The 19585-nt window shown below is 34.9% G+C and overlaps 1 protein-coding gene across 1 annotated transcript in view; it reads left to right on the top strand.

The window, feature by feature from the left end:
- Positions 1–19585, top strand: part of DYNC2H1 (dynein cytoplasmic 2 heavy chain 1) — a 150893-nt gene that overhangs the window by 30211 nt on the left and 101097 nt on the right. The window contains exons 29-49 of the mRNA XM_021380833.1: positions 41–153; positions 241–360; positions 1340–1490; positions 2189–2391; positions 2882–3064; positions 3287–3469; positions 3621–3844; positions 4646–4761; positions 6972–7171; positions 7826–8090; positions 8428–8635; positions 9010–9139; positions 9948–10103; positions 11429–11688; positions 12310–12556; positions 13353–13504; positions 14456–14600; positions 15301–15403; positions 16732–16899; positions 17029–17153; positions 18238–18486. Coding sequence (XP_021236508.1) covers positions 41–153; positions 241–360; positions 1340–1490; positions 2189–2391; positions 2882–3064; positions 3287–3469; positions 3621–3844; positions 4646–4761; positions 6972–7171; positions 7826–8090; positions 8428–8635; positions 9010–9139; positions 9948–10103; positions 11429–11688; positions 12310–12556; positions 13353–13504; positions 14456–14600; positions 15301–15403; positions 16732–16899; positions 17029–17153; positions 18238–18486 — 3701 coding nt within the window. The remainder of the gene's footprint in view (positions 1–40; positions 154–240; positions 361–1339; positions 1491–2188; positions 2392–2881; positions 3065–3286; positions 3470–3620; positions 3845–4645; positions 4762–6971; positions 7172–7825; positions 8091–8427; positions 8636–9009; positions 9140–9947; positions 10104–11428; positions 11689–12309; positions 12557–13352; positions 13505–14455; positions 14601–15300; positions 15404–16731; positions 16900–17028; positions 17154–18237; positions 18487–19585) is intronic.

The following is a 19585-nucleotide window of genomic DNA, read 5'->3' as shown; positions in this document are numbered from 1 at the left end:
CTAACAATATCTGACTTTATTGTCATTTTCTGATTAATAGGCATTCATAGTGTGAGCTTTGATGAAGAATTTAAATACATAGTTGCCATGAAGTCGGTAGAGGGAGAAACTGTGCCACTTAGAAATAAAGTTCTTCTGTCCAGTGATGTGGAGGTAAGAAAATCATATCCAAATATATTTCCAAAAAGTTTTGAGAAATTAATTTGCAATGTAACTAAAGTTTTTTAATCTTTTTGTCAGGTGTGGCTAAACAGTTTGGCTTTGGAGATGAAGGAGACTCTGAAAAAGATGTTAATCGATTGTGTTGATGCTGGAAAAAAAGCAGAAGGCTCCATTGATCCATCACGATTTCCTTCCCAGGTAGTAGATGATCCAGTAGCACCGCTGTGTAGTCTTATGTACACCAAATAAGTTATTTTTAAAGGCTCATGAAGTATACATATGAATTTGCAAGAAAACTCCAGACAAATCCCAGAGAAATCCTCTTTACGTAGTATAGAGAAATTCTTTAAAATGTTTTTTCTTGTAATTCTTATGTAAACATTTGAAATACTGAGGTATTTTACATGTCACCTGACCTTACATAAAAAGTATTTAATATGATGTAAATCTTGATCTTAGCTGGTAGACAATATTAGATGTGGGGCTACTAAAATTTTGTTACATTAAAAAACCCACATTTTTTGAATGTGATTAAATCTAAAGATTGCCCCTGTAAACAGAAATAGTGAACAGAAATAGTAATAAAAATGAAATTGATTTATGCGATTTGAACGAGTAGCACAAATGATGTAGTTAAATTTACAAATCTTCAGGTTGGTGTAATTGGTGGAATTTTTTGCTCCAGTTCTTTCTGGTTCCAAATTTGATGGAACCTTCATAGCTCTAACAGTACTTTTCCAGTGAACTTAGAGTACTTAAAAGGGGTATAGAGAAAGCAGAGTGCAAAATGCTATGTTAGCAGGTCAGCAGGTCACAAAAAGTCAAAGATGTGATCAGAGCTCTTTGACTGCAGGCTCAGCGTGCCTAAAATGTGTTAGTTTCTGTATTACATGTCTGTTAATAAAAAAAGATGCTTCTAACGGTTTTGGTACCACGTTATAGAACAGCTAACATATCTGCTGTATTGGATTGCATTACAAGTTTTTGCTAAATTTTATCAGTTTTTAGAAGGTGGCTGTATTTGTTCTTAAGTGCATAGTAAATGTTTGATCTCATTTACATTCACAGTAAAATACTTCAAACATTAATAACGTTTTCTTAATGTCTGATTGTAAATGATTCTTTTCCATTATCTTCTGTGTTTTTAAAGTGTAGTTTGAACTTTTTTCTTTCAAAGATTCTTTCCTTGGCAGAACAAATTCAGTTCACTGAAGATGTTGAAAGTGCTATCAGAAACCATAACTTGCAACAGTTAGAATTAGAACTCACGGCTAAACTGGAACATTATACTAGCATTGATACTAGCATGGAAGACACGGGCAGTACAGGTACAATAATAAGCCCTAATATGTAAGACCTCACAATGATTTTGTAACTGTATAGTATTTAACATTCTCTTTGTCTAAGTAGGAAATTACAAATTAGCTACCTACTATTGCCAACATCAGTGTATTTAATATTTCAGCAAATAACTGACTTTTATTTAGGTTAAAAACTGTCTTGGAGAGCTTATATATTTGGAAACGTACATAATTCAAATATATATATAATATAAATGAATATATATGTATCACCATATAGCTTTCTGTAAAATGACTATAACTGTATATAGAGAAATCCTCCCCTTCTCCCTTTCTCCTAAGTTAAAATCTCCAGAACGTATTCAGTATGGTTTTCAGACCCACATTACATCACATACACAGACCACATCACTTAAGAATTTGTGCCTCACTTATCAAGTGGATATAGCTGTAAATGCTTTTGGAACAACTTGTTTCTGGAAAAACCTCTATCTCACTCTCTTGAAAGTAGAGGCAGAGAAAATCCCATGCATTAGGCTAGTCACTGGTCTTTCAAATGGCTGAAATTACACGATGGTTTGCTACCTCTGTCAGGATCTCATTTTGTGGTGATTATTATATATATAGAATTTCAACAAGATCTGAATAAAATCAAATGATAATAGAAAGCAATAGAGTGTCAGAATTGCTAACATTGTGATTTTCTATTTTTTTATTGTATGCAGAATCGGGAATCCTTGAGCTGAAGCTTAAAGCTTTGATTCTTGATATTATTCATAACATTGATTTGGTGAAACAGCTAAATCAAGCTCAGATTCACAGTGCTGAAGACTGGGCTTGGAAGAAACAGCTGAGATTTTATATGAAAGACCAAAAATGTTATGTCCAGATGGTAGATGCTGAACTCGAATATACTTACGAATATCAGGTATAGTATTTTTAATTTGTGCTTGGTGGCTTTTAATTACGTATCTAACACTTTCTCATTTCTCACATGCTGCTAGTTGCCTTCCAGCCATTGCTATTGTTTTCCAAATTTGTTGTGTCCTTTTTGTGCTATTTCATAGAAAATATTAAAAAGTAGGATACTTCTTTTTAGTTGTTGATTGTGATAGTGTAAATATAATGGTTGTATGGAAAGCAGCTACAGTGTGGATACATAATACTTTCTAAAATGGATGCAGATTGATCTGATTTCGGTGCTTTTTTCATTTCCTTTTAAAGATTGTTTCTGTAATTCTAAAAAAATGAGGAAAATTTCATTATTTTGAACAAACTCATATACTTAAAGAGATAATAATCTTAATCATTGTTTTATCATCTCTTCTAACATTTATTAATTTACGAATGCAAATAATGAAATTATGTCTTAGCTAATTTCTTTGTACTAAACCATATAATTTGTTTTGTTTCTGCAGGGTAATTCCCCTAAACTTGTTTATACACCTTTGACAGATAAGTGTTACCTAACACTTACTCAGGCTATGAAGATGGGCCTTGGAGGAAATCCCTATGGTCCAGCTGGCACTGGGAAGACAGAATCAGTAAAGGCCTTGGGTGGGCTTCTTGGAAGACAAGTATTAGTCTTTAACTGTGATGAGGTGTGTATAGTTCCTCATAATTTATCTTAAAAAATTCAAAAATATCTTTTCACATTCTTCATAGAGAAATATTACCTTCTAAAAATAGTCTTAATAATTTGTCAGGTTCCCTTTGATAGTTTCTTTGACAGTTGTGGTTATTTAAAATGATGTATTTTTTTAATAGGTGGGAAATAGTCTTCTATTACTTTCTTGTTATTGTTATTTCTTTTTAATTTTAAGGGCATTGATGTGAAGTCAATGGGACGCATATTTGTGGGCTTAGTGAAATGTGGAGCCTGGGGCTGTTTTGATGAATTTAATAGACTTGAGGAAGCTGTATTGTCTGCCGTGTCCATGCAGATTCAGACAATTCAACATGCTTTGAAGAAACATAGTTCTTCGTGTGAATTGCTTGGCAAAAAGGTACAACAAAACTGACCTAATATTTTCTTATAAAAAAAGTCTTGAACTGGGTCTCTACTGATTTAAAGACTAGCTACTGTAAATAAACACAGTACGCTTCTCAATATTTTCAAATGATAATATACTATTACCCTTGCATTTCTAATTCCAGATTGAAATGGATCATAATTCTGGAATTTTTATTACTATGAATCCTGCTGGAAAAGATTATGGCGGAAGACAAAAATTGCCTGATAACCTCAAACAACTTTTTAGGCCAGTTGCTATGACTCATCCAGACAATGAACTTATTGCAGAAGTGATTTTGTATTCAGAAGGCTTCAAGTATGCTAAAGCACTTGGCAGAAAATTAGTGGCTATTTTCAATCTAGCAAGGTAAGCGTATTAAAAAAAAATAAAAAATTCTTAGCATGTTTCTGTCTTTGTGGAAGGTAACATTGATCTTTGTGGTTATCTCACATTGTTTTTTTCTCTGTGTGGTATTTGCCAAATCATGCCTGTAGGGATACAATCTAGATGTACTTTTTGTTAATTTTCTGTAATATTGTATGAATCGAAAATTGCAGATGGCTATGTGTTGAAACCAAACTAAGCCATAAAACAGCAGGTTTGGAATCATCTGAGCTTTTACATTCAGTATAGCCCCTGAATCTGATTGGAGTACCATTCAAATCTCTGTAGTGACTAATTTAAAATGTGTTAAAAATAAAAATATTGGAATATATTGGGAGCTTTAGGTATGAAAATAGGTGGAATACAGTTAAAATCTCAAGGTGGTAAAGTACTGCACCCCTGTTATCCTCATTAAATATGACTGTAAGGATATAACTGCATGATTAAATGTGTATTTTGACTCCTGAAGTAGTTTAACTGGAAATGGCTATTTGGTTATAGGTATGCAAGATAAAGAGAACACAGTTACAAACTATCAGAGATTTCAGTTAATTTTACTGGAGATAATAATATAAATATTAGCTGTTGAATATACTTCCTCTGTAAATTTTAGATTATCATTGCTTATACCTCTGAAATGCTTTACAGATGGTACTACAGAATCTCTTCTGCTTCCATTTTGCCCCAAACCATATTGTGAGCATCGTCATTGGCCGAAAAAAAAGTAGAAAACCTGGCAATGTTCCCTAAAACATATTTCAACACTGTTGTTTTTAAATTTAGGGAGCTTTTGACACCACAGCAGCACTATGATTGGGGTTTACGAGCGTTAAAGACTGTTCTGAGAGGCTGTGGCAGTCTTCTTCGTCAGCTGAAGAGAAGTGCAGCAAAGCAAGAAAGTAAGATTGATCATGTCAAACTTTTGATTATTTAGGGTACTGTACAGATATCATTCTCTACATCTTCTTCAGCAGAGTTTTGAGAAGCCATACCTTGGATTAGAGACTACTTAGCAAAGGAAAAATTATCCATGACAGTCCTTCTTTGTCAGTCACTAAAGACCGATGTCAAATTCTAGATTGAGATTTTTATATGATAGGACTGTAGATAGAGGAATTTATCCTGAGATGATTCTTAAATGATTCTCAAGTCTATTGTTTTCACTTTGCTTAGGCCTGGAGTGTAGATCCTCTGATGCTGTCATTATTCATCAGTCATCACGCCATTTTGATTCATTTTGGCTAAAACTGTCACTGTTGTGTGTTAACCCAGCAGGCAGCTAAGTACCACACAGCCATTCACTCACTCCCTGCCCTTCCAGTGGGATGTGAGAGAGAACTGGGGACAAAAACACAGAACTCATGAGTTGAGATAAAAGACTATTTACTAATATAGGAAAGGAAGACGGAAATAATAATAATAATGATAATGATCTCTATCTGTGTGTCTGTCTGTCTGTATTAACTCTGTCCCAGCTGAAACCAGGACAGTCACATGGTAAAAGATAAGGACCACGTTAAACACAGATTGATGGGTACAGGTAAACATAAGAACAGATAGAAATGATAGAAAGTATTAAACTGGAGCACTATGTATTTTTATATTATTTTTAATGTTTTCTTCTAGTTTAGATTAAATGTATGGGAATTAAGACTAGGGTAGATGATCATTTACGTCTTTAGTGAACAAGAAGCAGTAGTTGATGTCACTCCAGATGATACTGTCGGTTTTTAGAGACAGCCTTGGTTTACAAATCTGGGCCTTGCAAATATTTTGACAATGGTAAATGGTTTGTAACTGACTTAAGTTTGGATCTGTCAAAGCATTACCAACAATGTATTTCACGATGCATTCCTATCAATGTTCCTTTCTATTATTTTTTTGGCTTCATGTTTACATATGTGAAACTTCCTGAAATTTGATCAGTCTTGTTTAAATTGTAACTTCCAATACTCTTGTGTGAGGGTAGATAGATGGATCTAGTGTTTGATTTTGATCCAGATTTTTTCTGTGTTTGTGTATGTCTCTATCTCTTAGCTTGAGATACATAAGGTATTTCTATCAGATGCAATTTTCTATTCCTTTATATTTCTTGTATTTCTCAGTCTGACTTGTCAAAATCTTGGCCATGCTCTTAAATGTTGCTTAAATTTCATACTACTTGCTTTGCTTTCTAAAACAAGTTCCTTAATGTAAACATTTTCCCTCTTTATGATTTATCATGTTATTTAGAAAAATTGCCTATAGGAACATTTGCATTTAAAACATTGATCTGTATGGAGAAGCCTGAACACTTTCCAAATCCTGGAAGGGTACACTAATTCTCACATTCGGGGAAAGGGATGTTAGAGAATAGACAGTGTTTGTCCTTTGGGTTGATTTTGGACTACAGCGCATTCTGATTTGGAGCAATTGTGCATTTGTGATGAAACAAACAGTGATTTTCACCAGTGGTTCCTAATCCCACTCTCTGAAACATTTCATGTTTTACATGAGAAAATAATTTGATTAAAAAAAAAAACAAAAAATAGAGATGAGAGCACTGTGTCTTTCCCATTAGGAGTATTCTTATTTTTTTTCTGGCCGAATAAAACTTTCTTGTGTCTGTTTTCCTTCTAGTCCCAAAACTCTTAACGTTTCTATGGTACTTTGGATTCAAGAGGATCTATGGAGAGTGTTCCTCTTCTGAAGTATTTGTAGTTAATTGGGACATACTTGAGAGGCTAAACTTCTAACTGCCTCTGGCAGAAGAAGACTCAGGTCCTTCATTTCTTGCACAAGCACTTTAGCAAGAAGATAACTATGCACTGTTCCTCTTAGTCCTGCTGTAATCATTGTGCTATTAATGTACTATCTCCAGCATCTTAACTATCTGTATATATTATAACTGTCTGTAATAGAATTCACTTGTCAGCATGCATGATAGTTAGTCACTTGTCTAACTTCCAGGTAGAGTGTTATAAAGACTGGATTGTAATCTCCCTTATGCTTCCACTTCCAGTGTTTTACAATATGGGTTCAAGCACTGATACATTGTAAGCAAACAGAACAAAACAGAACAAAAAACACGGAACACAAATTAATCTGGCTTCTTTGTTTTTATTTCCAGTTAATGAAAGTCACTTGGTGGTTCAAGCTTTGCGGCTTAATACCATGTCAAAGCTTACATTTGCAGACTGTGCACGATTTGATGCACTGGTTAAAGATGTCTTCCCTGGCATTGACTTCAAAGATGTGGAGTATGCTAAGTTAACTACAGCTTTACAGGAAGCCTTTGAAGAGGCACGCTTGGAAATTATAAACACTCAGGTAAACATTGACTAGAACAGCAAAACAAAATGAACTGTTCTTAATTAGGACTAATTGATAGTACATTTGACTCATTTCCTTCTACTTTTGAGTGAAATGTTTTATAAAAAAGTGAAAAAAATAACTGAAAGTTAGATTATGATTATCAGTATAAAAACAGATGTGTATGGCAGAAGCATGGGAGATTGATCGTGTAATTGAATGAAAAACAATGCAAGTAGGCTTAAGATGTGAGCTTGTGATATGCAGTTTTTTTCAAGCCAGGTACAAATTCCTATGAATGTTTTGGACAGTGAAAGAATTAAATATGTAAACATTTATCAAGCAATTCCATGCCTCAGGCACATTCATTTGTTTTTTGAGCTAGCTAAAGTGTTTTGACTGAATGTTCATTAATTTCTCAGGAAAAATCGGTGTCCAAAGGTAACCAATTTCTTCAGATTAGTAATTTAGTGAAATGCTTCTAATGTGCAAAATAAGTTTCTTGCTACTCTTTCGTATCTGAATTTTAACTGATCCTGTAAGTACCTGTTATTTCATAATTATAGAAACAAGGGTACTGCATGCAAAGTAGATTGGAAAAACATGAAAAAAGAAAACATGATTGATTTAGCTCTACAACTTCACCTGTCCTTTGTTTCTTTTATTATCTAGATCAAGAAAGCTTTGGAATTGTATGAGCAACTACGTCAAAGAATGGGTGTAGTTATTGTAGGTCCAAGTGGTGCAGGGAAATCAACACTTTGGCGGATGTTGAAGACAGCACTTGGTAAAACTGGCAGAGTAGTGAAACAATACACTATGAATCCCAAAGCTATGCCTCGTCATCAGTTGCTTGGCCATATTGACATGGATACCAGAGAATGGTCTGATGGTGTGCTTACAAATAGTGCTCGACAAGTGGTACGAGAACCCCAAGGTATGTTTAGGAGAGAGCAGATGTGTTGTTTTGCTTAATTTACTGAAATTGTTCATTTTCAGTTAAATTTTTACAATATGTTATTATTAATTTATGGTTAGCATAAGGTAAATAAAACTAATGGTGCCAGTTGTATTGAAGAACACAGGTTGGCACTTACCAGTTTTTCTGTACTTAAGAAAACAAAAGCAGACATCAGAAGATAAAACATGAAGAATGTCCCTAAAGAGCATATATTGAAGTTATAATGAGGGAAGAGTAAGAAGTAGTGTTAAATTAGTCAGGAGTTTAAGTGTTTTTCTTGAGTTTGATATTTTATAATTCTGTCTGGAAATAGATACTACTTCTTGGATAATTTGTGATGGCGATATTGATCCTGAATGGATTGAATCCTTGAATTCTGTTTTGGATGACAACAGATTGTTGACTATGCCTAGTGGAGAAAGAATTCAATTTGGCTCAAATGTCAACTTCATTTTTGAAACTCATGACCTTAGCTGTGCCTCTCCTGCTACAATATCTCGAATGGGAATGATCTTTCTGAGGTAAGTCAGAGAGTATTATAATTTCTTAAACTAAGCAAATCTTCTTAAGTTTTCTAGAAAGGTAGTCTAAACTGTGCAGAGTGGTTGAATTACTTCAGTGCACTTGAAAAGCAAACCATTGGGAGAATCTAGTTTAGGTTTTATGTGCCTTCAAAGCTGTCCTGCCATAACCTTTTGGCTAATATATTTCCTGCTTTTTCAGATACGTACTGGATAATTTTGTGTACGACCAGTAGAGCCAAAATATTGGTTAAAAATTCTTATGTAAAAGTCCCTAGACGTTTCTTAGAATTTTGTTCCATTTTAACTCATCTGTGTGAAGATGTGGAAATCTTTTGTTTGTTTGAATCTTGTTTTCTTTTGCTTTGGCTTAGTGATGAAGATACAGATCTTAATTCTCTGATAAAATCTTGGCTAAGAAGTCAGCCTGAAGAATGCAGATACAACCTTGAAAATTGGATTGGGGATTATTTTGAAAAGGCTTTAAACTGGGTTGTCAAGCAGGTTGGTAATTGAATACTCAATCACTTTTCAGGTTCTATTTAGGTGGTACATTTTTCTAGTTTAACACTGAAAATACTAATTTAAATAAAAAGAAATCACAATGCTTTTTGATAGCTGTTTTTTTAAATAAGACTAGTACTGGAACCATTCTAGTCTCTGTGAGTTTCTCTGTTATACCAGAGCATGCACCAGGATAATTGTTCTGCATGTGCTATGTTTTTTCTAAGTAGTCTGTATCCGTCCATGCCTCCCCTTCTTCTGAAGGAGTTGCATTTGCATTGATCAAACGTTCTGCCTTGCACACAATATTATTTAGTAAAAACCTCCACTGCCGTGACCAGTAAACTAGTATTTGGAACACCTGCATTACCTCCCTTTGGGGAAGGTCCCAAGATGGTTCCTTTGTGTTTTTAATGTTATTTCCCCTCTTGTTTTTTTCACCCATGGATATTTTTTTACTTTTGAAGTATCTTCAGCTGGATACTAAGGAAAGGCACGACTCTGGTCTTGGGCATCATCCTTTGGTGGTAAAGAGCAAAATTCATAAAAGATCTATTCCTGGGAGAGATTTCCAATGTATGGTTATGCTGGTTTCTTACAGATTCTCAAAATACTCAAGAAAAGTTCTGATTGCTAAATTACATCAATACATATTTAAACATGAAATTAAATACAAGTTTAAGAATTTCAAATCAGTGTTTTAAACTAATTTCACATTAAGTGGGAGGGCCAAAGAATACTCTGCTAGCAATACATTGCATTTATTATTAGGATTATGATTAAATGTACTCTGACTTGCAATTTACAGAATGACTTTGTGGTAGAAACAAGTTTAGTTGGAACTGTGATGAACGGACTTTCTCATCTTCGTGGGTGTACTGACCGTGGACAGTTTATCATTAACTTGTTCCGGGGTCTTGGTGGCAATCTCAATATGAGTTCACGACTAGAATTTGCAAAGCAGGTAATCTTTTTCATCAAGTTCGTAAAACATTTCTCGGTACATTTAGAAGGTGATTTTCCCTCTTCTCACAATGAAGATTCACAGTAATAGAATCATAGAATTAGCTAGGTTGGAAAAGACCTACAAGATCATCCAGTCCAACCATCCACCTACCACCAATAACCCCACTAAACCATGTCTCTCAACACTATATCTAAACGAATAGAGTATCTGTGCTCTAAATTATTTGCAATCTGTGCTGCATACAGGGAAGTAGCTAACGTACCTGGAACAGGTTGCCAAGGATGCCCCGTTCCTGGAGGCCTTCAAGGCCAGGCTGGACGTGGCTCTGGGCAGCCTGGTCTAGTGGTTGGTGACCCTGCACTCAGCAGGGGGGTTGAAACTCGATGATCTTTGAGGACCTTTTCAACCCAGGCCATTCTATGATATGATAAAGTAGCTTAGAAGTAAAGAATGTTTCATATGTCCCTGATACGCTGCTTGGTTCATCCAGCCCAGGCAGCAATTCTTTTGTACTGCACCAAGAGATACAGAACAGCCTCTGTTCATACTGTTTTATGCAAGGAACCTCTACAGCAGATGTTTTGTGCTTGTTGCCTCTCTAGCACATTTATTTTTTGTGTTTGGAATGCATGGAATAATAACACTGGAGGCTTTGCACCTCACCAGGAAGGTGTTCTTATAGCATTATTTTGAAGTTTTTTTTTATGTTCTGGGGTGTGGTTTTATCTTTGTGTAAATACTTGAAGACACAACGATAAGAACAGTGTTGGAAAACGAAGTGGCATACTTGTCCATAGTGCCTGCATAAGGCTGTCCCTGGAGAGAGTTATCTCCACAGCCACACTTGGGTTTTCTATTGAAGAGAAAGAAATAGTTTCTTCCAAAAGACGGTCTGGAGCTATAACATATGCAGGGTATACGGTCAAGGGTCAAACTCAACTTCTGTATATTTGCTATTGATGAAAAGGAATGAGTTACCTTGCCCTTATTATTATTATAAATGTTGTCTGATATTTAAAAAGTTTATATAAAGGTGTACTAAATACAGTTGATTTTGATTTCTTTGAGTTTGATTCTTTATATTTCTGAAAAAAATATTATGTGGAAGAGTAATGTGTTACTGTTTAATTCAGGACTTTATCATAAAGCATATGCATAACATGATCAAATTTGGTTTCAAAGGAAGCCTCAAAATTATAAAGTGAAGGAATTAAATGCTTCTTTTTAAAAAGTTACTCTGAACATTCTTTATACACAATCAAAATACTAGGCCTTGCTATTAGGGATATGGATTTAACAGAAACTTTATTTTTTTTTTAAAGATCTTCACTTGGGCACAAGAATCTCCACCAGATCCAAGGAAGCCCCTGGACACATATTATGATACTGACAGTGGACAGTTAATGCTGTATCAGCTGAAAAAAACGGAAAATCTAACAGCTGATAACTTCAGTAATCTGCAAACACTTCCTGTCGTCCAAACCCCTGGCATGCAGAGAGGCTTAGATTACTTTAGACCTTGGCTAGACTTTAACAATAAGGAGCCATTTCTTCTTGTGGGTCCTGAAGGCTGTGGAAAGGGGTAAAAAAAACACACTGGCTATTTTGGGCAAAATATACTTCTGGCTATTTGAGAAAGTTAATAATGTTTTGTATTAATGATTTTATCATGTGATTTTCTCATTTTTAGTTTCAGAATGTAATATGTTTACGTTACTAACAAAACAAACCTTCTGTAGCGGCAAGTAAGAAAATTTTGGGAAAGCTCATGCTGACACCATGCATCTGAGACGTCTGTATGAGGCTTTTGGATGTGAAACAGGATGTTTGAAACACCTGTACTGTCACTGAGGCAGTAGCTAAAAGGCACTTGAGATACCTGGTCTTGGTCTCATCCTGGATACCTTTGTCCAGGCAGCTGAATTAAGCTAATCCTGTGCTTATTTTAAGTTCCTTATTTAGATAGGTTGGATCAATATATACTAGGTGTTGAAGATAGGTCTTTATTTTATGTAGATGTACACTACACTTTAATTGTCTTGAATGGAAAATAGAAAATTCAGCAAACCTCATGCAACACCTCATATTACTACAGTGTACAGTATGTGCATTTTCAAAAGCTATAAAATATCTTTGGATACGCAGTATTTGAATGTTTTTATCTTATTTATACTTACATACATGTACACTTTTGCTTTTTTAGGATGCTGCTTCGTTACGCATTTTCTCAACTCCGATCCACTCAGATCGCTGCCATTCACTGCAGTGCACAAACTACCTCTCAACATCTTATACAGAAATTGTGTCAAACTTGCATTGTAATAAGTACAAACACTGGACGAGTATTCAGACCAAAGGACTGTGAAAGGCTTGTTTTGTACTTAAAGGATATAAATCTACCCAAACCTGATAAATGGGGAACAAGCACTCTGGTGGCGTTTCTGCAGCAGGTAAACACTTACCTGTTTACAAAGAGATTTAAATACACTGGAAGTAGTTCAGTGTATGTACCAACATTGGTAATTTTCATAGTTAGTATCCTGTGCCTGTACTGACGTTTTTTTTGTTTGTACTTGAATAGGATATATAGCTATCAGCTGGAATTAAGATACCATTTTTATTCAGCTTACACATATAAATAATAAAGACAGTACTTGATGAGTTATAAGCAATTCTTGACAATGTAAGTTAATGATGTGACGCAATACTCTTCTCATTGTAAACTGGAATTCAAATTGAAATATTTAAAAGCAATTTTCTCTGGATTTTTATACCTCTTCCTGCTGATTATATTCTTTCTCTATGCTTCTTTGAATGCCTGCTATGGAGTAATCCATATATGTCATCTGTTTCCTTTTTGGATTTGTTTCTTTTTAGTATGCTTTTAGATATAAAGCCTTCCAACACTGATCATCTGGTCAGAGTAAGGTATCACTGATGAACTATCTAACCGCCTATTTAATGCTAGATACTTTTCTCTAGGAAGAATTACCAGGTAATTAGGGACAATTCTAGCCAACTCTGTCCTTTCCCTTGATCTCTCAGCATGTAAAACTGATTTTTCTTTACCGGATTTTACAATTGTTTAAGAATTTACATTTGAGACTATCAGGGAAAAGGACACCAGTACTGAGCATACCACTGACAGTTAAAGAAATAGTAGTGATGCTGTACCTCTCACTAATATTTCTTTGTAAAATATGCTGTTAACTTTCATTTAATAAAATGTTTATGTGATTATAAAAGGTTCTGACATACCAAGGATTCTATGATGAAAATCTGGAGTGGGTTGGTTTAGAAAATATTCAGATTGTGGCATCCATGACTGCTGGAGGAACATTAGGAAGACATAAACTTACCTCCAGATTTACTTCTATTGTTCGTCTTTGTGCAGTTGAGTAAGTACGTGAAAAAGGTTTGACACTCAGATTCAGCTTGTTTATAGAGCCCTTGCTGAATTTACTCTTTGTAAAGATGTGGCTGTTCTAGTCCTTTTCTTCTAACAGTTGGGGAACTTCACATTTCGAAGAATGTGATTCCCCTCCCCCCCCCACCCCGTTCTGCTCTTTTGATACTCCACCTGGAGTACTTCATTCAGCTATGGGGCTTGCAGCATGGGAGGCAGAGACATGGTGAGCTGGGTACAGAGGAGGGCTCAAAAGATGGTCAAAGGGTTGGAGCACCTCTGCTATGAAGATAGACTGAGACAGCTGTGATTCTAAGAGCCTTGTTGTGTTGAAAGGTGGAAAAATAGGAAGGGACTTTTCATATGGAAATGTAATGACAGGAAAAGGGGTAGTGGCCTTAAACTAAAAAAGGGTAGGTTTAGACTAGTAATAAGGAAGAAATTATATACTATGAGGATGGTAACGCACTGGAACAGGTTGTCCAGGGAGATTGTGGATGTTGTCTCCCTGGAGGTATTCAAGGCCAGGTGGAAGGCATTACAGCCCATGGCAGTGGAGTTATAACTAAATGGTCTTTAAGGGCCCTTTCAACCCAAACCATTCTATTATTCTATTATTCTATTATTTGTTATTGTTTGGTACCTCTAGGCACTAGAAACCCCTTGAGTAATCTGTAGGTGTTGGTAGTGTTTTTTTGGTTTCTTTGTTTCTTTATTGTAAATCCTGAACTCATTTACAAGTGATTACAAACTTTCTGAATGCGGCTTCAGAAAGTAAAACAATAATGGCAGTAAAACAGTGATGTTACTTAGCTGCTAGATGGAAATCTTACTCATTGAAATTTCTCAGTAGTTGTCACTCTAACTTAGTATAACTTCGAATCTTTTTAATAGAGAAATTAAGAAATTATAGTCCATAATAATGTGGTTGTTTTCTGTGTAGCTATCCAGATAGAGACCAACTGCAAACTATTTATAGTGCCTACTTGGAACCTGTTCTACAGAAAAACCTGAAGAATCACCCTGTTTGGAGTTCTTTACCAAAAATACATCAGCTAGCAGGATCTATGGTTCAAGTATATGAGCAGGTATGGAAATTTAATCTACTGTTTTCAGGGAGATGGGGAGTTCAGAAATATATATATTTTAATAAGGAGATTTTGATATTAACAAGAAAATAAAAAGTATTAAAATCTACATTCATATGTTTTTCATAATATTGGTATCTGAATTGAAAAGATTTCTTGATATTAGAAGTAAACTGAATAAGTAGTAAGGGCTCTTGCTTTGCTACAGATTTAGTGTATGATTTTGGCAATCATCTTAACCTATCTATGCTTTCAGTTCCTGACTGATAAAATGTGGATAGTAGTATTTTCCAGCTTACTGACTCAGGAGATAGTGTACTTTATCACCTGAGCACATAGCAATCTATGGATATTGTAAAGAAGAGAGATAGGAGGGTGGAGTCCCTTGCACACATCAAATGTATGTCTATTAAAATTTTACACAGTTAAAATAGATGCTTAGACACACAAGCTCATTTTATCCTCCCCCTTAAAATTTAAGAAACCTCTGCCTAGTAAATTAAATGTTTTTAATTCTGAGATAATCTTTTGCATTCACAAACCAGGACAATTAATCAGTGCATTTTTTTTAAACAATTAAGGTGTGAATTAATAATATTATCTAAATCTATAGCCTTAACTAATGGTATTTTAGAGAAAATGAAAGCTCTATTTCCATTTTAAAACATCTCTTATTTTTTTGCTAACTTTTTTTTTTAAGGTACGAGCAAAATTCACAGTTGATGATCATGGTCATTACCTTTTTACACCATGTATTCTCACTCAGTGGGTTCTTGGTTTATTCAGATACAATTTATCAGGTGGTAAGTCACTTACTTGGTTTTCATTGATAAAGCAGTTCTGAAATGGCAAAAAATATTACTGATGACTTCATGTGCAACTTGCTGTACCAACCTCTGATACTTTTTCTAAAATGCAAACTATGTCTTGGTAGAGGAAAAAATTAACAGTTTATTCTGTACCATATAGTAAACAAATTAAAAAAACTGTATGGTGTTTTCAAATACATACAGCATCTATTTGTAGTTTAAGGTAAGTAAGTAGGCTGGAGTTGCATTCTTTTTTGTTTATTTATTTAGTTATCTATTTTGAGAATATATCTTGTCTTCTGGAATTCCAGAGGCTTGCTTCAGGTAGCTTTCTATCTGATCTATATAGAAGTTTACAGATATCTATGTAACAGAATGTTTGATAATTACAGTCCAGTCTCAAAGTTCTTTTTTTTTTATTTTGGAAGGGTGACATTTGGAAGGATATTCAATTTTGTATACATTTCCAGTTAGATAGCTTAGAAATCTTTCAAGACCAATTTTTATTCTTTGAAATAGCTATTATTATTAGGTCAAGAGCAATTACTCCTTATTGCATTCTTAGCTCTTAGATTTACTAGGGAAAATGTTTGCATAAGGGGCTTGCATAAGCAATACAAAAGTGTTAAGAACAATAGACTCGTATTCTGTTTTTCTTGGATCATCAGATGGTATAAAAATAGCTTGAATGAGGTCAGAAAAGCTACACTGACAGTCAATGAATGGGTAATCTCAGCCTATTTAAGAACTCAATTTTTGTATCTAATGGTGACATATACTTAAGCTTTTTTAGTGATGAACAGTATGGCATGTCATTTACTGCTCCTTGAAACTCATCTCACTTTCCTTCTTACTTTTGGGTAGAATGTTGTATCTTTGTATTCTCCAGTGGCATTTTTCTAATACAGTCTGTTTGGAGGATTTATTATTATTTTGGTATTTATTATCAGTCTTTCTCTTCCCCTTTGAAAGTGTCCTGTTTTTTGTTTTTGTTCATTTTAATTGCTTGGAATTTTGTATTTCTATTCTTATTTAGTGTATAGTATCTTATTTATTTTCATTAGAATGCTAGCACTAAACTGAGGAACTACTTTTCATAGAATATTTTTTATTTGATCTTGTTGTGACGCATAAAGATATTATTTAAAAGCACTTCATAACGTATTTGCTTTTTCTCTTACTTCTTCCTTACTGATGCTCTCCTGCTGGTATGTAATTTCACTTACTCATTTTCAATCTCGTATTTTAAATGAGAAATTTCAGAAAAGTAGAACTAATTGAAAAATAGAAAGTTTAATTTCTCCTTATATAATTTTTTTCAGGACCATCAACGCAAACTGCAGACCATGTATTGGAAATAGTTGCTTACGAAGCATGTCGTTTGTTCCGTGACAAAATTGTTGGCACGAAGGATCTCCATGTGTTTGACAATATTTTGATGAAAGTGTTTCAAGGTGACTGGGGCTCAGATGTTCTGGACAATATGGAAGGTGAAGCATTTGAGGCATATTACATAAATTTGAAATATTTGAATAGGAATTGCCTAATAACATCAAATTAATCAAGCCAGATAGTGCATCAGGACCTCAACATCTAAATATTTCATTTTGTTTTCACAGATATCTTCTATGTAACTTGGGGAGTTTGTCAAGAGGCATTCACTACTCCAGGACAGGCATTACCACCACATGGGAAGCCACTTGGCAAGCTAAACTCAACAGACTTGATAGATACTATTAAAAAGGTAAGACAAGTTTAAAGAATGTACATAGCAAGGATTTGTACTAGTGACTACACAACCTTTTTCTTTTTTTTTTTAAGTGACATACAAGCACCAGATTTAGAGTGCAGTCTGCTGCTACATTAAGGAATCATCTCCTACATTTGGTCAAGTGAAGATCTTTGATACTATTTGGCAGACAGTAGGAAGTATTGTGTAGAGAGGTGGTTTTAATTGAAGCATGTCAGTTATATTTGCTGGTGATGTATAACGGCCCAGTGGACTGTGTTTTGATAAGCACTGATGTACATCTATGTTTGTGAGATATGAAAAATGAAACTGATGAGGAAATGCAAATGCTAAACTCTGCTAGGTGGACTACCTGATGAGAACCTTGAGGTCTGCCCCACAATAGTAGTGTTTGGTGGACTGGTGATCTGAATGGTAAACTGCTCTCTATCCTTAATTGCCAACTTGTGACCAATAGACTGTAGGGGACTTGTGACCAATAGGTAAATGATGAAGTTTAGTAGCCTCAGTAATCAGTTTTGATTTTTTTATTGTTTTTTTATTTTTTTTTTATAAAATCTGACTGCAACTATATTGACCTCAAAGACAAGGTTTTGTTGAGGATAATGATTCAGAATTTAATCTTAGGATCTATTATTGTGTGTATTTGACTAGGAAAATCCATACTCTGCAATTACACAGCAGTTAACTACCTGAAACACTGTTGACCATTATGCTAATATTAATTAATCTGTAGTCAGAGACATAGATCAGTCTTTGACCTGGCTCATTATTTAACTCTAATTATTTCAGTGGTATATTTCTATTCCAATAGATGAAAGAATACCAGTATATTGCAGTGCTGGGGATGTTGCATGATACCTTTACTAAGAAAATATGATTTATTCATTACTGGTAAAAGGCAAGCAGGGGATCTACATTTTATCACATAAATAATTTATTTGTAATGAAGACCAGCGTGGCCTCTTGGGCTTTCATTTCAAAGCTTTTAAATGTTGGATGCTTCCATATCATACTAGTTGTTTTTATAATCAATGAATGTGTTGGTTATTGCTTTTTTTTTTTTTTTTTTCAATAGGGTGTTATTCATTATGGACGAGACAAAAAAGAGATAGAGATATTACTGTTCCAGGAAGTCCTCAATTATGTGTCTAGAGTGGACAGAGTACTAAGTTTTCCTGGAGGATCACTTCTTTTGGCAGGACGGAGTGGTGTGGGTCGTCGAACAGTTACCTCCTTAGTTAGTCATATGCATGGAGCTTTTCTAATTACTCCCAAAATTTCCAGAGGCTATGAGCTGAAGCAGTTCAAGAATGATCTCAAACATGTATGTAACTCAGTGTTCTGCAATCTCAAGTTTTGTGCGTGTGCATGTAAAACAGAATGGGAATTTTGAAGGACAATGGTATTGTGTGTAAAAGAGATTTTAAGAAAAGCATCATCTCAGTGGCCTAAATGAAACAGATTTTTAGATGTTTCTGTGTAGATATGCATACTGTTCTTTACAGTACTTTCCTGAAACTCTTCTTTTTTGAGTATTAGAGTAGAGCTGTTTTTCTGAGTGTTATGGAATTAATGTTAATTTCAAGCTTATATGAATGTCAGAAACTTTTTTTTCATAGAATCATAGAATTAGCTAGGTTGGACAAGACCTACAAGATCATCCAGTCCAACCATTCACCTACCACCAATAACCCCACTAAACCATGGCTCTCAACGCTATATCTAAACGTTTCTTGAACACCTCCAGGGACGGTGACTCCACCACCTCCCTGGGCAGCCCATTCCAGCGCCTGATCACTCTTTCAGAAAAGTAGTATTTCCTAATGTCCACCCTCAATCTCCCCTGGCGCAACTTGAGGCCATTCCCCCTCGTCCTGTCACTAGTTACAAGAGAGAAGAGGCCGACCCCCAGCTCACTACAACCTCCCTTCAGGTAGTTATAGAGAGCGTATGTTTTATTCATGCGTATTTTTTCACATTCTGTCTCTACTATGGTGTGCTAGCTCATAGGGTTGTAGTTCAGTCAAGTTAAATATTAGTGATTGGTGAAATAATACACTTTCTTTAAAAGGAACTGCAAACCTTAAGTCGGGAGCTCTCAATACCTTCAGAACTGCTTATGAAAATTTTCTAGCTGAGTCCCCAGAAGGAATGATGCCGCACCAGAACTAAGTCACATCTGGAGCATAAATATACTCTACAAAATAGTCTGCTGTATTTGTTTTCTGATTACCAAGTTGTACATCTAGGTTGAATGTTCTCTATTTGTTATCCCGTACGTATAACTGAATCACCTGGTAATCTGAATCACCACATCTTTCCAAAATGTATCACAGTTCATATGCTGTGGAAAAAAAGGATGCAATGTGTAGTCATGAGAAGATTATTGTTCTCTTATGAACAACAGACATTCGTTCTATATT

Source organism: Numida meleagris, chromosome 1, assembly GCF_002078875.1.
Source record: "Numida meleagris isolate 19003 breed g44 Domestic line chromosome 1, NumMel1.0, whole genome shotgun sequence".
NCBI classification, from domain to species: Eukaryota; Metazoa; Chordata; class Aves; order Galliformes; family Numididae; genus Numida; species Numida meleagris.
The sequence above is the reverse complement of the archived record's forward strand: the minus strand, read 5'-3'. Positions and strand labels throughout refer to the sequence as shown.